Source organism: Pagrus pagrus (genome assembly GCF_965226575.1).
Source record: "Pagrus pagrus genome assembly, chromosome: 2".
Lineage (NCBI taxonomy): Eukaryota > Metazoa > Chordata > Actinopteri > Spariformes > Sparidae > Pagrus > Pagrus pagrus.
This window is the reverse complement of record NC_140186.1, coordinates 27,844,627-27,863,174: the sequence shown is the minus strand read 5'-3', so window position 1 is coordinate 27,863,174 and position 18,548 is coordinate 27,844,627. Positions and strand designations below refer to the sequence as shown.

At 41.6% G+C, this 18,548-nt stretch overlaps 2 protein-coding genes across 2 annotated transcripts; both read right to left on the bottom strand.

Annotated features, from left to right (window-relative positions):
* Nucleotides 1-6,433: 6,433 nt before the first annotated feature.
* On the bottom strand, nucleotides 6,434-8,082 carry hmx4 (H6 family homeobox 4). Its single transcript, XM_084370354.1, has 2 exons — nucleotides 7,805-8,082; nucleotides 6,434-7,629 (listed from the first exon to the last, which is right to left on the bottom strand). Exons 1-2 carry the CDS (start codon nucleotides 8,019-8,021, stop codon nucleotides 7,055-7,057), a joined length of 792 nt encoding a protein of 263 aa, XP_084226480.1. The 5' UTR covers nucleotides 8,022-8,082; the 3' UTR covers nucleotides 6,434-7,054.
* A 1,463-nt stretch (nucleotides 8,083-9,545) lies between these two features.
* hmx1 (H6 family homeobox 1) lies at nucleotides 9,546-12,543 on the bottom strand. The gene is made up of 2 exons (XM_084365344.1): nucleotides 11,986-12,543; nucleotides 9,546-10,452 (listed from the first exon to the last, which is right to left on the bottom strand). The coding sequence occupies exons 1-2, from the start codon at nucleotides 12,287-12,289 to the stop codon at nucleotides 9,830-9,832; spliced, it is 927 nt and encodes a 308-aa protein (XP_084221470.1). The 5' UTR covers nucleotides 12,290-12,543; the 3' UTR covers nucleotides 9,546-9,829.
* Nucleotides 12,544-18,548: the final 6,005 nt, after the last annotated feature.

Below are 18,548 nucleotides of genomic sequence, written 5' to 3'. Positions count from 1 at the left end.
GGAATACGTGCAACAGTATTGGAACACAGTGTTTGGGGACTAGGTTTCACTGCATCCATTTATTCAGCAGCATCCAGTGATGCTGTAAATGGCAGTAGGCCAGTGTCTGTTGGGTCTCCTGGGTGTGACTGTGTGTCATGTCACTATAGAGGCATGCAGGTCAGCTTCGCTACACGAACAGTACATGTTCTGCTCTGCTTAGATCTGGATGACCGCATCCTGTGGTACAACACCATCAAGGTGTACGTGGGAAGGTTGGGTGAGCCTTTGTAGTTGAGGCTGTATGTGGCTATGCTTGTGTGTCTATGTGTGTTCAATGTCACAGAAACAATCTGTCCAGTAGTGTCTGTACATGTTTAAAGCAGAGGAAACAGAAAAGAATCAGCAATTCTAATCCAATATGGTTTCTGTCAACTTAAGCAAAGATCTCCTTACGGTCCGCTAGCAGTCCGATTTGTGTGTGTGTGCTAAAAAAATAAAAATGTCTGTTCAGTTCAAATATTAACAATCTTTTGTTAGAATTACCTACTCATACTTAGGCATCTTTGGACCAACAAACAATAAACTCAAAGTAAAACCAGAACAGTTAATTCAATCCCAGTGATGAAAGAGACTTGGCCATCATGATAACACGAGTAAGATTAGAATTAAAGCATTTGAATGAAATGTAAGACAGCTGTAAACTATGCAGGTTGGTTTTGGACAGAGAAAGATGGAGCTGGTTTAAAGGAAGCTTGAGAGGTTGGGGGTAGAAAAAGTTAGGACACTCTAACAACTGTATCTGTTGTTAATGGACCTGTATTGACTGTCAGTATGAAACCACATTGAGTATTCCATGTCTGCAAGTAGTGGAGCTCATTCTCTGGTGTTATGGATAAGTGTTGACCCCCCTCTCCCTCGCTCAAATGCCTCCCCCCAGACTTAGAGCATCCCTCCCCTACCTCCTGTCGTTCTCCTCATTCCTTCCTTCTCCTCTTTCCTCTTCCTTTATCCCTCCATCTCACCTATTGATTGGCCAATAATGTGTTTTCAGTGGTAGATTAATGGCACATTATCCTGACAAGGGTGTCTGAGGGGACAGGACGTGAGGGAGGGCGTTAGAGACGATGTTCTTTAATTGATACATGGTGTGTGTGTGTGTGTGTGTGTGTGTGTGTGAGAAAGAAAAAGATGCAATGAAAAGATATTTAATTGAGATCATTTTGCAAAGATTTGATCCAACTGTTTTGTTGATTGTATTATAATTGATTTATATAGATTATTTTTTAATGCTTATGAATTTTGTCATGGAAGTTTTTCAGCCCACAGTGAACCTGTAATCCTTATGTTGGAGTTGAAATTTAATTAACACTAAAGGCTTTTTTACATGACAACAGTGATGTGTTATTTATGACTTTGATGTGTTAATGAGGTTATGAATTATTTTCTTATTTGACAGTAACTTTACAACTTTATTGTCCAGCCAAGGCCAGAAAATCATCAATCAACATTTGTAGGCTATAAATTCCTGACTAAACAACTATTGAAAGGAATGCAATAGAATTTTCATAGGCATTCAGGGTCCCCAGAGGATCAATCCCACTGACTTCTGTAATCCCCTGTTTTTAACTCCACGCCATAATGAGCTTGACATTTTTGGCTGTGGTTAAAGCTCCTGTTAGTAAGATAGTAATAGTGACACTTTGGGATTGTAGGTTGGGTCAGTCGCCATCTGAAAGCGTCAGTATTTGACTAGTTGGAAATGAGACTCAAAAATCAACTATTTTACTAACAGAAGCTTTTACATATCGCAACAACTATTGGATTGATTGTATTGAATTTGGTACAATCATGCTTCACATAGGATGAATTGTTATTACTCTGACTTTTCATTTAGCTCCATCACAAGATCAAACTTTCCACTTATCTAATGAAATCATAGGGATTCAAACAGACATTACAGACATTCATAGTTCCCAGATGATGAATCCAAGCGGTTCTCACAAATTAACTCCAGAAAATGTCCAGAGAATCAGGCCTGAACATTATCCGGAGGTGCCTTTACACACATGCAGCACAGGAAATACTTTTGGTTTTAGGCAAGGGGTGGCACCTCGGTAGAGCGTGCATGAGGAGGAGGACTCATCCGTAATGATGCCTGTTTTAGTGTTGACATCAGTACTACATGTATTTGGACATATCCGCAGTATCAACAAAAGACGGGAAAGCAATATACATGCAAGCAGAAAAGAGTACGAAACAGCTTCACTCTGATTAACATCATCAACACGCCCACTTTCTCGCTGTGAATTCTTTGGAGAGTGACCTGCTCTATTCACTCATGGGCTCATTCGGACATTACACAGACTTTGTACAAGGGAGCTGACAGGGTAGAGTTTAATATGTGGGCCAACGGAATTGGACATTTGCGTTCACACATACAGCTTCTCTGGGTGACGTCCAGACAATTTTCGGGCAACAGTGCATGTGTGGAAGGGACCATGAAAGGAAGAGATGAAGACTTTGTTCATCTGTTAGTTCCACCACGAGGCTGACATTTGTGGTATGGCAGAAAATGTCTTGAAAACTTTTGGATGAATTGCCATTACATTTTGTAACATTAATGTCCCCTTCACTTTGAAGATGGCTTTTACGATGGTGAAAATGGACTAATAAATAAATAAACAAATCACAAATAGTCAATACATGAAGTAAGAAGTGCTGTACAATCACACACAGATTTCGGTCCTGTTCATATTGCATGGTCTAAATCTATAAATTCATTAATGTTTTTATTTTTTTACTCTCTCACTTAGCTTATATTGCAATTAATTTTTGGCTGAGGTCCAATATGGTCTCATCTTCTCATCTCTGCACTCACCTCTTACAGCTGTGTCTGTATCACTTGCTATTATCTGATTTCATTCCCATCTTTCAATTTCCTCCAGCAATTTGCATCATGGAGAAGGGGGGTTGACTAAATTAGCAGATCAATAGGCCATCAAACACTCTTTAAGTGTGACACATACACAGACCTCCTGTCTTAGGTTTCCCCCTCTAACTAATAGCCTCGTTGTTTACTTTACAATGTGCTGTGTCATGTAGTTTTGGTCTCGGGTTGCCCCTCAGTGCATTGGGACACCCCTAGGGAATCCTTGGGACACGGCTGTTACTGGAGAGCACACCCAATTTTCTTCTTTTATCAGAATGACCAACATTGTTAAGGCATTTTTGAACTGAGAGCTGTTTATATGAATTATTCCTTACCAAATTAAAATAGTTTTCTCATCATATACACAAATATACCTAGCGAAGGCGAAGTATCTTTATAAAATCCTCCAAGAGAAATCTTTTGATGACAGTCTTTTATGTGCTTTCATGTTGTAGACACATGTTCGGGGACAGTCTCTCCCATCGTCTTGGGCGATGACCTTTGTCAGATGACTGGGGGAGGTCAACAGAGGTTGAAGTGACAAGTGAGCAGAGAGAGGGGCCCCCACCTAGTCATGCAGAAAGGAGCTGCCAGAGAGTTTAACACAGGCGTAGTGCACACACACACACACACAGACACACGCACACACACAAACAACCACTCTGAGTCGCTCTCCAGCCAACAGGAACTGGACTTCCTTGCTCCTGACCAGGCAGACCTTGTCTATAGAGAGGCGCAGACCCATGCAGGAATACAAACGTGATCGTAGCTTTTCCAACACAAACACACACTCATCAACTGGTCCCCCCGTCTCTTTGTTACACACTCACTCACTCCTTCTCATTCAGTCATAATCGCACAGTGGGGCTTCAGTGCACAGATTACTGTGATGAGCTATGACAAGGCAAGAGGCGGGAGGCAAGCACAGTAAGAATGGGAGAGGAGGATGGAGTGACAACATGAAAAGAGCACAGTGGTAGAAACAATTAGCACTTCTTATAACAAGCATTGGGGAGAATTGGTGTATTGTGTCTGACATGTCCTTAGTAAGGCCATTCATAATAATACATCAAACTTTATATTTTGAAGAGTTTTACCTCGTTCTCTGCAGTCCAAAGATCCAGCCTGAGTGCCTTTAACAATCTTCAATTCATGTCTCCATTAAATACAACAAAAACGTACGTAAGATACCATTTGGCCACACCTCATATCTTGTCTGCCATCATGTCTAAGCGGGTAGCCGCCAGGGATTGTGGGTACTGAGCAAGGAAGTCTCTCTAGCTGCTCTGAAACACGAGACAGCCTGCTGGACACACCAGGCCTCTCGTCTTCAGTGAATAGACACACAGGCACACACACACACAGTCGGTGTCTCTGAATTACACACATGATGCATGCAAATGCCTCAGAGATTTCTTTATTATTTGATGGAGTGGATCGATAATGACCAAATAGTGATCTGGTTTTTGATGGAAAATCCTGTTTACGTCAGCGATGTGTACTTATGTCGTTCAGGTTTTACTTTTCTATTCAGTAAGACTTAGTGCTACATTCATAAGAGTGATGTGAATGTGGATGTGAAGAGTAAATGTTGTGCACTAGGGGTCAAGGTGCAGCACAGATGAGATCAACAGGCGTCCAACTCAGTGCATGAAGTGGATTTTCATTGGTGGGCAAAACATCATTTTCACACTTGTTATGTAGGATCATTTTAGATTAGATTTTGGTTAAAACCTCAAGTTAAATACAGTTTAGTTGTGCTAACTAACAAATCCTGTCGTCCAAGTCTAGGTTATTAAAGTTTGAAGCACGAGGAGGGTGAGGTGAAAACAATTCCCTGCAGGGATCAATAAATTATCAAATTATGTTTGGTCTTTGGGAAGTCATGAGGTTTCAAACATCACAGCTTTAAACTGCGAGGCTTTTACAACCGCCACAATCGTTTATATTTAAAAGGCTACAGTTATGAGTCTCCTTAAACAAACACAACTGTAAGGGGTTTAGTTTAAAAACAAACACAAAAAAATAGCTGGTGTAGAGGGTTGTATTTTAACAACTGAGTATTTAAAAAAAAAAAAAGTTCAAAGAGAAGCAGATTACATTAACTCATATCATGTTGCCTATTTGGTATACAGTAATGCTTACTTGACATCCTGAATATGCAGGCTATATCACCAGTTACAGAAATGTATTCAGATTTTGAGACTGACGCTCATTGCGTTGTACATTTTTTTCTTTGACTTTCAGTATTATTACAATTGAAAGGAATGGTTACTTCCAGCTGTCACCGCTGGTTACTGACTTTTCCTCCTTTTTTCCCTAGTCTGTTCTTATTTACTATATTATAAAGTGACACATTGGACAAAGCAAATGATGTGACAATGAATTATGTTTTATCAGGGGAAACGGGAAATCCACAGAGCGCATGAACTATGTTTCTTTTTAGGGATTAGTGTGGTGCATTAATTCACTCTGAGGTGAAAGTGCAACCCCAAATCTTTAGCAATACGTCTGACTTGAAGCTAGTCCATAAGGATTAGGCCTTGGCTTGGCTTCACAGGAGTGGGAGCACAGCTTACCGCTGTGTACACTTAAAATTATGCTGAGGCTGCCGGTATATTGGTCTGTGGCTGTGGTATGACAGCAGAGTGGCCTCCGTTCAGGAAGAGAGCTCGAGGAACTAGACGCCGTCTCACACACAGAGAAACTCCCCTCCTGTCTGCATCTATTCACCACTTCCTGTCATGGATCATTGTTTATCAAAAATGTCTCTGAATGTGGGACAAAATTAGTCCCATATTGATCACAATGTTTTTGTCTTGCATTGAACAATGCAAATAATATTAACCTAAATGTTTCTGTATGGTAATCAGTATTTTTCCTTTTTTTTTTTTTGTTTCTCTAGGAGGAAAAGTGTATAGTTTATAATCCGAATGATCTGGTTATGACCAGTTGCAGATAAATATTTCAGTTTTGATATTGACGTCCACCTTTTTGTACTTTTTTTGACTTATTGACATTATTACAGTTTTTAAATGGTCTTGTTCCTTATACTTTTAATATAAAGCTTTTACTTATAGTTTTACTTAGTGATGCAGAATTTATGCATGTTTTATGCAATTTATACAAACTGCTTTGCTCCTAACTTAAAGTACCTGTAGTGGTTAAATACAGTGTGTGCCTTCAAGCAAGTGGGGCCTATTGGATTAGGAAGCACTGCATCATTATACATTAAGGGGCCTTTACTGACACCAGATGTATACATTTCTGCTTTGATTTAAGATTTTACAACTTTATGATGGCTGTTCAATGTGTTCAATCTACAAGTCATCTCATATTCTTGACCTATAAAATCCCTGTTGGACTTAATGCTGAAATTACTAAGGTACAAGAAAAACAAGTGGTTTTATAAATAAACAGAACACACATTGTACCTTCATTAGCTGTAATTTTTGTGTTACTATAGCACTTTCTGAAACAGAAAAAAGTTCAATTGAAAATACTGAATCAGTTCTGTAAAAATATTTCTTGAATGAAGATGTTTTAATTACAGTTTCAGTAAATGGTGTAATGAGCCTATAGGCAAACGTGGAGTAAAGTAAGAATAGTAGGATACTCAGAAAAAAGACATGCGTGAAACATAATAATAAAATGTTAATTACATTCATTTAAATACATAGATAATTTCAGTAATTCAAAATTCATTTTGATACAGGAAATGCATGCAGATAGCTAGGCTATAGTAATTTCTTTGGTGGCTTAAGCTGCTGGAAATGCTGCTGTTGTTGTTGTTAATAATAATAATAATAATAATAATAATAATGATAATAATTAATAATGTCATGAACACTGTTTTAGGCCTCCCCCAGGCTATCATTAGCTCAGTCGGCTATTTCCTAAAAAAGCGACGATGTGTAAATCTAGCAGGTTTAGTGTCAGCCCTACAAAACCCAGCTTTGACTGAAAAATAAATAATACCGATTAAGCTTATTTTTTTATGTGATATGTAACTACTCCTCTGTTGTTGTACTTGTAGAACAGTAAGGCCGCAGGTCCGGCCCACCATCTTAACACCTTAAATGCTCGAAACTTGGCAACAGACCACCAAAAAGTGTCTCTTCACGTGGGGAATTAGTGAAAGCATCATACGTCCCCGTCATACAGGCTGAAGTACTTGCTGGCGTTTGAGAAGCAGAGGTAAGGCGTGCTGCTGCCCGGGTATACAACGGGCAGAGGCATGGGCAGCAGGCATCTCCCCAGCAGGTTGCTCTCTTTATACAAGGCCGGGAGCTGCCCCACCACCACGGGCTTTCCAGTCTCGGGGAAATCACTAACAGGTCCGTCGATTTCGGTCGAGATTTGCCGTTTCAATTTATTCCTGCGGTTCTGAAACCATATTTTCACCTGGGTCTCCGTGAGCTGAAGTGAACTGGCGAGGCAGGCGCGCTCTGCGCTGCTCAGATAGCGTTTCATGTCGAAGGTAGACTCCAACTGGAAAATCTGTCTCTTGGAAAAAATAGTGCGCGTCTTCTTTTTCGTTATCATTTTGCTCTTCTTGGCGGGGCTGCCTCCTTTGTGGGGGTCTGTGGCCGTTGTGGTGGAGCTGCTGTCGTCGCAGCTGCTGTCCCCGCTCTCGAAGCGCACCTCTGTCGCCTTCTTCGGGTCTCCGCGGCTGATGATGACCGACTCCGTTGCTCCGTTGCAGTCTGTGATCAACTCTGTGGACAAAATGACACTTCGTTGAGCTCGTTGTGGTTAAGTTTCAGCTGTGCTGCTCTACTGACATGAAACTGTAAGATCAGATGGTAAAATTCGTGCGTAATAGTGAACACATAACAGAGGATCTCCACAGACAGCCGCAGCAGCAGCCACAGATACACCAAACGCTCTTACCGCTTTCGTTCAGCCTGCTGCCCGGGTCCTGCCTCTGCTGGGCTACGTGCTCCTCGTGGTGGCTCTGGAAAGCGTCTTTACGCATCGCCGTGGCCGAGTCATCCTGCAGCCCGGCGGGGTGACAGCTGTCCCTCCCGCTTGTCTTGAGATTGAGGATGTTGTCAATAGTGAATTTCAGAGAGGCGGCGGGTCGACATGGTGCGTCCACTTTGTTCATATTCTCCAATGCTAAAGTCGTTAGTTGTTTACTTCCGCGACTGTACCAAGTCTAAACTGGGACTTTAATCTGACCACTAACGTCTCGATGCTCTACGCACCATAGCAGCAGCCACTGAGCAGACACTGCTGGGCTGGCGAGGCTCTGCCTGCGCCGTTACTGCACACACCGGATGGGGCGCGTGTTGTCGTCCTTGATTGGTCCAGAGGAGCGTGCAGTACGGTCCAATAACAGCGAGGGGATGGGAGGAGAGGGAGGGCAGGAGAGTGTTGTTGTATCCGCACCCCCTCCCCCCTTCATGCTCATACATCTGCTGCAAGGAGAGCCGGGGTCCAGAGCCCTGCTGGGGTCCCCCAAGATCAGAAAGCATGGTTTAATTTCACTGTTAATTCACGACATACTGTGTTTGCGCTTTGAGGCCATTTTCTCAACTGATGGTGATTTTGATCGTGTAGCTCGCGCTCTCTTCCTGCGGTATCAGCCAGGCAGCGCGAGTTTGACAACTGCTTTGCACCTTCAAAGTAAATCCGTTTATTATTAGTTGCATTGCATTGTGTATCTGTAATTTGTGCATACTTTTTTTAACGAAACACAACGATTTTAAAGTTAGTGTAATGTGTTTCTCTCTCGACGCACGTAGCCTGCGAGTAAAATATTAAGTGAAATAGTAGCCTAGAACAAAACACAGGTGCTTTTTAACATATGTACAATTTAGCATTCACAGAATGATCGTCTCCTTTATGGGGTTGTTTACTGTATTTATATCCTATAGTAGAGATAAAGTAAGTCACATTGCACCATTTGAAGCTGTGAAATGTGAAAAAAAAAAAAAAAAAAAAAAGTATTTAGATCAGTCTTATGATTTTGCTAAAATTGTATCACATATTATTTTATATCTTTTGTGCAGCCGCTTCAACGCGTGTTTACCGTTTCCTGCATTTTAATGTCTCTTTAGAAAAATACAAAAATAAAATAAGAACCCAGGACAGGTTGCAAACTCGGAATTCTACAGGAATTCATGAACAGCACGTTTTCACTTCATTCACTTCACTTATTTGCCGTATAGATTATTTAGTTCCTCCAAAATCATGGCGCATGGACCCAGCTGACTGACTGAAGGTATTTGGTATGAAAAGGGTGGTTAACTGACTAACGGTGGTTTGTATGAAATTGAATGACTTGCCGGTCCAGTGTTTTACAGTTGATAATCATTGATGAAAAATTATTTCACATTCTTAAATGCATTATTTTATGTTCAGCACGGAGAAGAGCTTAAAAAGTCATAACAGAGGCCTTCTTCAAGTAGTGTAAAGGACACAGGTTCCCTCTTGTTCTCTTTGTGTCACATATAATACAGATTCACTTCATTCTCTGTGTGACCCTGCACGTTTGTGATAGACAGACAGGACACATTTGACTTCAGTGAGTATAAACAGCAGGAAAACAGACACGTTAGTGCTTGATTTTTTTTATTTATCTATTATGTGAAAAAGTGACAAAGTTTGAAAGATTTGTGGCTTTAAATATAAAAGTTTGCAAAAATATGTGTATATTCAAACATACAGTACAGTACACGAACATCTCGGTCTCGCCATGCTCGGCTGTTGTTCTGTGACAGCAGCACAGACTCTTCTGAACAGATTTATAAAAAATGATTGTTGTGTTTTATAATCACGCTCTCTGCGGCTTTTATCTTTGGATGCAGACTATGCTTTTCTGCGGCATTGTGGGTTATTGCACGATTCAGTATTAACAAGGTGAATTATTGTTATCAACCAACAGTTTGATACGCCAGTGTCCAACAGTCTTTACACCAAGCCGGTCATCTGCGATCTTAACATGCTCATGGAGTGAGCAAACGAGGACAGGGGGTAGTTGATGGAGCTGGAGAAGCCCGCGACGGGTGAAGAAATTGAATGTCCGTTCAGGCTGAAGCCCAGAGCTGCAGTGGGTGCGGGTCCCTCGTGATACAGAATGGGGACCCTGACAATCCGCTGACTCGAGTGCGGGATGTGCGCAGCCTCGAGGTCCGCCGCCAGCTGTCTCTTCCATTTATTCCTCCGGTTCTGGAACCAGATCTTGACCTGAGTCTCTGTCAGGTGCAGGGACGCTGCCAGCCCCGCTCTCTCCGAGCTGCTCAGGTACCGTTTCACGTCGAAGGTAGACTCCAGCTGAAACACCTGACTGCGGCTGAACACGGTGCGGGTCTTCTTCTTCCGGTTGGGGCTCGGGTCCGAGGATGAGTCTTGCTCTGACCGTGTGTCAAAACCGTTGTGCGCGTCGTCGTTGTCGTCTGTCAGGTTGCTGTCGCCGGTTTTCCTGTCTGTTTCGTCGCTGTCCTCCGTAATCGGCTCAGACACGGCGGGGGAGCATCTGTCACTGGTCGATATGGAGCAGCAGTGCTCATCTGTACCTGTGTTATCTCTTGGACCTGGAAGGAGACAAAAACGAGAACATGACTGACTTTTAAAGCCACGAGAATAAAAACAATTCTAATCCCAGCCAGCTGATACTGTTCTTGGTCTTAAAATAAATTAAAACTTATTCCGCCATGCGTCAACACATTGAAATAGATGACGGAAATCAGCCCGCCGGATAACGAAATAAAAAACAATGGCGGACCATAAGAAAATGAATGAAACAGTAGATAAAGTAGATAAAACCTTACATATCTGATGTTTTCATTCACGTAGGAAATATTATCTTAAAATGAACTTGGAGTTAAATGCCATTTAAAGCCCTGCGTTTTGAGTTGTAGTAATTTCTATAAAGTTGAGGTGCGCATGGGCAAAGTAAAGGCGTTTATAATGGATTGCATAACATATGATCCACGTGTTTGGCGTGGATGACACAGATAAGAGTACACTGAATAGGCAACCGTCTGCCAAAGGAAATCCAACATGGTCTTTTGCAGTTTATAACTTAACAACATCCAGCAAGTTACTACAGATTTACTGTGCGGGCAGTGGCATTGATCAGGGGCTTCCATCATTGGGGAACACAAGGAGGACGTTATTGGAATTTTACAATCAAACTATCCGACTGTACACACCAAAGGGAGGGGCACTTTGTTTTGATGTGAGTGTGTGTGTGTGTGTGTGTGTGTGTGTGTGTGTGTGTGTGCGCGCGCGCGCGCGCGAGTGGCACAAATGTCACGGAATATGCGTAAAAGCGTCATATCGACGTGCAGTCCTGCGCTTCTGTCTTGGTTTGAATGCTGGGTTTTTGTGCGTAATCTTCAGATTGGGATACGGATCTGATAACAAGCAAGCATGAACTATTCTCTGGTTCTATACAGTAGAAGAAAAATTGCGCAAATAATGATCAGTCACTCACTCTGACACGTGCTTTTCTAATCGATACAATGTTTGTGTACCAGGAAAGATTTGCGGAACGTTAACGCGCGTTACAAACCAAGTGCACGCTGAGCTCAGGGTGGGTAAATAGAAAGAACAGCCTCAGTCCAGGCTTCACACTCGACTCGTCCTGACTGTGTTGGTTTTATTAAATGAAGCGAGAAGCAGAGACGTTCAGGCTGCCTCTATTAACTCCATATGCTTCGTATAAAGCCACAATACATTTACACCAATAAATAAAGGTGACACCTGACAGCGTAAATAATGAATCAAAGATGTCTGGTTTTAAGTAAAAGCTGCATAAATGTAACATTGAACTGACTTGAGCACAAGTACCACTGTTCTTTTTTTAACGTTTAACTCTTGTTATTAGATAATAATGCACTTTCACGGTTACTTTGTCTGTATATTAATATGAGCCAATAGCAATTTAATAATAATAAAAAGAATCTGGTAAACCGTACGCACCAATCTATTTCACCCCTGCTAACAGAGCCAGGCTGCAACAAACTGTGCCTTCTGTTGAACCCTCATGTATTGCATGGTCTTGTTTAGCGCTTCGGTCAAACAATCATGTATTTTTCAGGACGCGTATAATCTCTACTCACTCTGTGGTGTTTCCAAAGCTCTGAAGTTTAAGGCAGCCCCGCCGCGGTACCACTGCAACGACGAGTCTCTGTACGGGGACCGAGCCGCGGAGCTGGAGCCATCGGGCGCTGGAGCGCTCGTGTCGGCGTGATATGCGTCCAGGGCTCGGCCGGTGGACACCGTCTCCATATCAGCTTCCCCACGGCTGCTGTTCGACATCGACTCCGGCCCATTCCGCCCTTTGCCCAGTAGGTTCTCGATAAAAAACGACGACGACGCCCTCGATGAGGTGGGAGTCTGGTTCTCCGTAAGCTTCCCCTGCATGTTTTCCCGATTTCACGGTGCCTTTACGCCAAAACCGAGCGGTTCCTGTCTTAATTGTGCGTTACGGCAACAGAAAGTCCAAGCAGTCATTTCAAGCGTCGCTGCTTTTGAGCCGCGGTCGGATGAGAAGTCATCGCAGAGACGGGACGGGGATCTCCTCGGTGCCAGCGGGAGGAGAGGGAGACAGGGAGACGGAAGCAGTAGTACAGTGAAACGTCAAGTCAAACGCTCAGGGAGCCGAGGGCATCCAGCGATTGGACGAGCACAATGGCAAATGGGGTTTTCCAAGGAAAGGAGTATGACTGTCTCTCTGCGTCAGCGTGTGTGTGTGTGTGTGTGTGTGTGTGAATTCACGTGCAGGCCCGTCCCCTCGAGGCCATGCAGCCAGGAGAAAACCTCTGTTCGTGGTACAGCACTCTTTATTTGGGTCAATTAGAGTGCAAATCAAAATAAAGATCCGCCAGGGCAGCAGCCATCCCCGGGGTCGAGCCCCCCCTCGGTCCACTCTGACATAGGCAGGCTCAGAGTCAGCAATTAACTGGCAGGGAACGACAGTGTGGAGCCTGTCCATTTTAAGGGTATGCCTGTGTGTGTGTGCGCGTGTGCGTGTGCTGAAGTAGCCCATTTGCTCCTTCTATAACATTATAGGAATGCAGCAATAAGGCAAGGCTACCTGTGTTTCCATCATTCTAGGCTTTTAAGCTACTAAGTTTGGATAACCCTTGACAGCATCTGGAAGACGTTTCGGGCTTCAGTATACGTACAGTAAGCCCATATAATAATACGTCAGTGGTTCATGTAGTCGACCTCAGAGTTATGTTTTTTAAATGCATGTGCATACTCAACCATGCATGGCTTGGCAATGGCACGTGAGACGCTGCGTCTTGGAGATGCGGCAGCTGTCAAAGGTTATCAAAACTTCGCTTAATGGCTCAGATACTCCTGATAATAGGCCTGTTTGTCTGCAGCGGAGCGCTGCGGGGGCTAATTAGGCAGAACTACATGTATTTTTTCGTTTTCTTTATTTAGAGTTGATCGGCGGTATTAGGACTATTTGTTTATACGGTGACGTTTTGTGGCATGCATATAGTTATTTGAGCGCAAGACTGTCTCAGTCTAATTTCTGTAGGTAATTTTCTAATTTTCATGATGTGTAGCATGTAATAAGCAATCAGGAGGTTGTACTCAGAATTTTTTATTTGTGCAAAACAGTGGAAGGGATCTTTTGTAAAGTATTTTTTTGTTTCTTTGTTTTTCTTTGAATATTAATCTTGACTTTTCCATTTTACTTCGAGCAGCTGGCATTTTGTTCCTCGGGAAATCCGCCTCAAAGCAACAAATAACCTCCTTTCTGAAAAAATAGTCCATTCAGGCACAAATATCCAAACCAAGTCACTTGATGAAAGTTTTCAAGCTGCCGCTCCAGCTGCTGGACCAACGCTGAAACGTCCATGAAAGAAGTAGGCTTTGTATGCTGGTGCAAACACACAAGTTCACGGATTGCGAGTAAATACTGTGTGTTTGCAGCCCTCATCGGAAAGATTAAGATAAGCTTATCACTATTAGATCATCTGAAACATTTAAATGAGTGCTGACGGGCGTCTTTACCCTTTTCGCTGAAATGGCAAGACATTTGAGCTTTTTATTTCCCTCAATGGAGTCAGCGGCGCTGACCTTTAACTCCAGCCTCTCTCTCTCTCTCGTTGTGTGTGTGTCTCTCTGTGTCTCTCTCCCTCCCTAAGGCCAGACTTACCCTTTGACTGAGGATCAGCGGTATGTTGCTCTTCAACCTCACACTCAGTGCAGACAACAGTAACATGAGATGTGCGTTGAAGAGTGGAGTGTTGCACCTGTCCTGTAATATCCCGCTCAGTCAAGACACTTAATATGGTGTTTGTTGATGCGCCTTTAATTCTGTTTGTGTGTCGGTGTCTTCCACGCGCGGACAGAAAGACCGCTTTTCTCCCGCGCGCATAGACAGACATTTGTATGGAGATTTACGCAAAGAAAGTGTTATTTATTTGTTTTTAATTGACGTTAGATATAGATCTTAAATTAATTGTAGAGAAAGACCATCAACAGAATATATAACAAACTGTCGATACAGGAACAATTGTTTGGATCCATCTCCATCTAATTATAGCTCCTTTAGTAGGCAACTTGTATACAAAAGTAAAAAAAAAAAAAAATGACATACAAAATGATGCTTTATAGGCTATACCTGCAGGTAAAGTGAGTCTCCCTGTGGACCATAAAGTCTAACTAACTGACAAATATTGTCGACTAGCATCAACAAACAGCACAGCATTCTGGTGTATTTATCATCGACAGTCCTCACTGTAAAAAAAAAAATCTCCATAACAAACAAAAGTTCTGCATTTAAAATCCTACTTTAAAAAAGGTACAGAGGTATTATCAGCAAAATGTAGTTAAAGTATCAAAACATACATAATAATTACTTGATTCGAACAGAAAACAGACACCTTTATTAAATGAAACCACCTCAGAAGTTTAGAAGGGAAATGTCTCCAACAATTCAGAGACAAACATATGACAATTAACCTTTTTGCAAGAGGGTACACACCAAAAACATTTAGAAAAACTGGTTTAATATCTGATAATACAACATCTTTTATAAACTTTTCTAGGCTTATGTTTTTGATTCATAATCTCAGTCTTTAATGTAGTTATCAGGTGAATGTAACTGAATATTTTCCTCTGAATTATAGTTGAGTAAGCATATAGCACAAAATGGAAATATGAAAGTAAAGTACAGATTGTGAGGTTGAGTAAATGTATTCAGTTACTTCACACAGTGTTTATCACTCCTCGGCACCATAATGTTTCCACGATTTCATTTTGTAAAACCACCTCAGTGAGTAAAAGACTGTCTGGTGAGGCTTGTGTTCTATGTAGCTTTTGGATGGTGTTTCTTAAAAGGAAAAAAGATGTTTGCGTGTGTCAAAACTGCACATTAGATCAGGTTACTCTGTGTACACCAGGCCGTCTGAACGATGTGGCACCCCGGCCAGTGCCCCCTGCTCTGGGGGCCGACAGACCCAGAGGCCCCTCTCTCACTTTTCTCTCCTCTCTCTCATCCTCGCCTGATCCTTATTCAGCCTGGCATGCCCTTTGCTTTATATGGCCTGCTGGCCTGCTCCACGGCCCCCTCCATGCCACCACATCTCCGAAATACAGTTTCACCACACAAAATCACATCATCAGCTTGTGCTCCAGGAGACAGCTGGACCAAATTGAGCATGTTTCTGCAGTTGGCGGCGGTGGGTGTTTTCCAGCCCTCGGTGCAGCGAAGCACAGTGTTACAGTTTGTGCTATTATCCTCCAAGAGAAAACAGAAGTGGTCTGTGAGGTGGCAGTGAGGCCAAGTTGCGTGTTTTTGTAGAGCAAATTGACTGAATATAACACACATTATATGCTTAAAAAACTCACAAGAACAAATATATTTTTCAGTCATTTTCCTGTCATGTTGGCAGCCACAATCGATTTTAGTTAGTTCAGATGTAAATGATTATTTATTTAAACAGTAACAAGAATGAGACTTCAAGAAGACTTGTATTATGTATTTCTATCGACTGTATTTCATTTGGAAGACAGTACATTGTTGCTTCAAATAACGCAGGCGTTTGATCATTATTAACCAGTCGCCTGTTTTTATTTTTTAAATTACGCAGGTCTAATCACCATTTTATAACAGCCATTACTCCTTCAAGTGTGATATTAATGGCTCTGGAGTCTACCGCTCTCAGTAGGGGTTTACAGTCGATGTAAGTGGAGACAGTTTGACCTAGTTCATTACACTGGAGGCAGTGAGACAGGCAGGCAGAGACAGGAAGCCATGTATCACCTCTGGGGCATTTCACAGCTCTCTTTACATTAAGAGGTCTTCATAGTGACTCAGTGAAGTATAGTGACCTCAGCTGACTTGTATTTGAGGCACAGAGTCACATGCATAAACATACAGTAAATGCACACATGTATATATTTATTTTGTTTAATTCTGCAGTGAGAGAATTGTGGCACCAACGAGGAAAATCCATCTAAACTTCAATGAAGATGGCAAAATCCAACCACTGAGACTCCACACTGATCCAGGAGCTTCTACCTATTAACAGACACTTGTCTTGGGTTTGTAGGAGGCCCTCTAATGGTTAACACAGTGCAATGCACCCTCACACATCCAGTAGTTATTATTCATCAGAGCACTTTATGCAGAAACCACCTTACACCATGCTGGGTTAGGGAGCAGCCACAACAGCCTTCTTGCAGTCATTTAATAACCTTTCATTATTCTAAGATAATATTCTGCCCGCAAATAATGGCATGCTGGAAGACGTGCAAAGCAGACTGTCACTAATTCACAACTATAATAAAAACAAATCTCTGTTTATAAAAACAGTGATTTTCCACTTTGATAAGATTTAATATTTTTGCCAGCTCAATAATAAAATGTAATCCTTCAATCTCTTTTAATATTTAGGATCTTGCCAAATCAGTATGCAGTATTTAACTTTCAGCATACTAACAAAACCTCCTTGCGTACTTGCTTAGCTTAGCTGGCAAGCCAACTTAGCCGGACCGTGCTAGCTCTGGCATTAATAATTCACTGTTCATAATAAGTTGATGCTGCAGAGTTTGTTCTCATTGATAGTATTAGCCGAGGTGAGCATTCTTGGCCAGACTTTGTGACGCCAGCAGACCAGCATAAAGTGGGCTTTAATTGCCCATAATCTCTGTCGTTCTCCTTCCTCTCAGTGCAAGTCAACAGCGTATAGCCTACAAATGCCAGACCTTAGCAAGGCTTTTTTAACTCCACATCAGCGCAAGCCTCGCAACAAGGAATGCTTGCAGAGATTTTCAACTCAGAACTCAAAGGTCTTTAGGGGGTTTGGGGATTTTTACTGTCGATCTTACTGTTCTGGGATTTCAAGTCAACAAATCTATATTTGTATCCTGAAGCTAAGCAGCAGCTTTACACTTCAGGCACATTGTTTTCCTTCTTAAGACTAAGTTTATTAATGTTGCCGCACCTGAAAAATGCAGTTTTACTATTGAAAAACATGTAAAGAAACAGGGAAGCTAACGTACTGTAGATTCTCTTCTTTTAATACATGCTTTCAGTGCCACATCTGTTAGCTCTGGCTATGATGTGCATGTTTATCTCTTCCTTTATTAAGAATGCATTGAGAGCCTGCTGTAACCTAGTTTCTTGATCATTCTGCCTCATGGATTTGTGTCAGTGGGCCACTCGTTTAAAGAATACAGTTTGTTTTATATACAATAAATCTAAATTTTAAGTCCCTAAATAGAAGGTCAGACCTTTTTATCTTCAGTTAAATGTTCAAGTTCCTTTATTCCACACAGAGTGGATTACACTGAATAGGCAATGGCATAAGAACATCACATCAAATTATGCCCCAATGGGTTTTATGGGAAGGAAATGTTAATTATAACTAAGCTGGGCTGCTGCACCTGACTGTGCTGGAGACTTACTGCAGAATGATCATTATTTTCTTCAGTAGAGTCCAAATTTACTTTCCTCTTCTTTCTGTCCAACAAAACGGATAAAAACATTTCAACATTTTAAAATTCATGTTGAATCAGTGGAAAATGTGCATGTAAGAAACACTTATCTCACCTTGATGGTCTTATTTATTTTTTCATTTATGTTTACTTACTCTGTTAACCTGAGAATAATGTTAAAGCCAGAAACAATCTTTTAAATTAAAATGGACCTCATTAGAAATATATATAAGCTACATCCTTTAACTAACGTTCATTTTGCAGGTAATTATTTTTAGATATTTTCAACACTTGCTGGACATTATGTATGTATTTAGCAATCCACAGTTCAGCTCAGTGGCAGATGCTTAAGTAACCAAACATTGGTGAACTTCAGCGTTGTATGAAATCAGGTTACATTAAATATGCCAGGCTAAATACAAATAAACAGGTAAAAATAAGAAAAAGTAATTGGAATAAAAAAAAACCTCGATTTGGTTATCTATTTTCTAAATAGACCCTGTTATCACAATTCACATAGACTTTTATGACAATCCTGAATTTACTACAATAAAAAAGTCTTAAAAACGGTGATCAAGTTTCAAAATTACTCAGGCGAGTTGAGCCTCCACCGCTGGTTAAAACCACCACTGCCAATTTCTCCACTTATAAGGCCGTATGTGTCTGGAGGATTTCTAACGGGAATGTCCGTTTGTTTAACCTCTTTACGGTACGTTAA

Bases quoted from the DNA above. Each gene is read 5' to 3' on its own strand.
- hmx4 (XM_084370354.1), bottom strand. From the start codon at position 8,021: ATGAACAAAGTGGACGCACCATGTCGACCCGCCGCCTCTCTGAAATTC. The intron at 7,630-7,804 runs GTAAGAGCGTTT...TTTTGTCCACAG, and splicing joins CAGCAGGCTGAACGAAAGCG to AGTTGATCACAGACTGCAAC.
- hmx1 (XM_084365344.1), bottom strand. From the start codon at position 12,289: ATGCAGGGGAAGCTTACGGAGAACCAGACTCCCACCTCATCGAGGGCG. The intron at 10,453-11,985 runs GTGAGTAGAGAT...GTCTCCTTCCAG, and splicing joins AGCTTTGGAAACACCACAGA to GTCCAAGAGATAACACAGGT.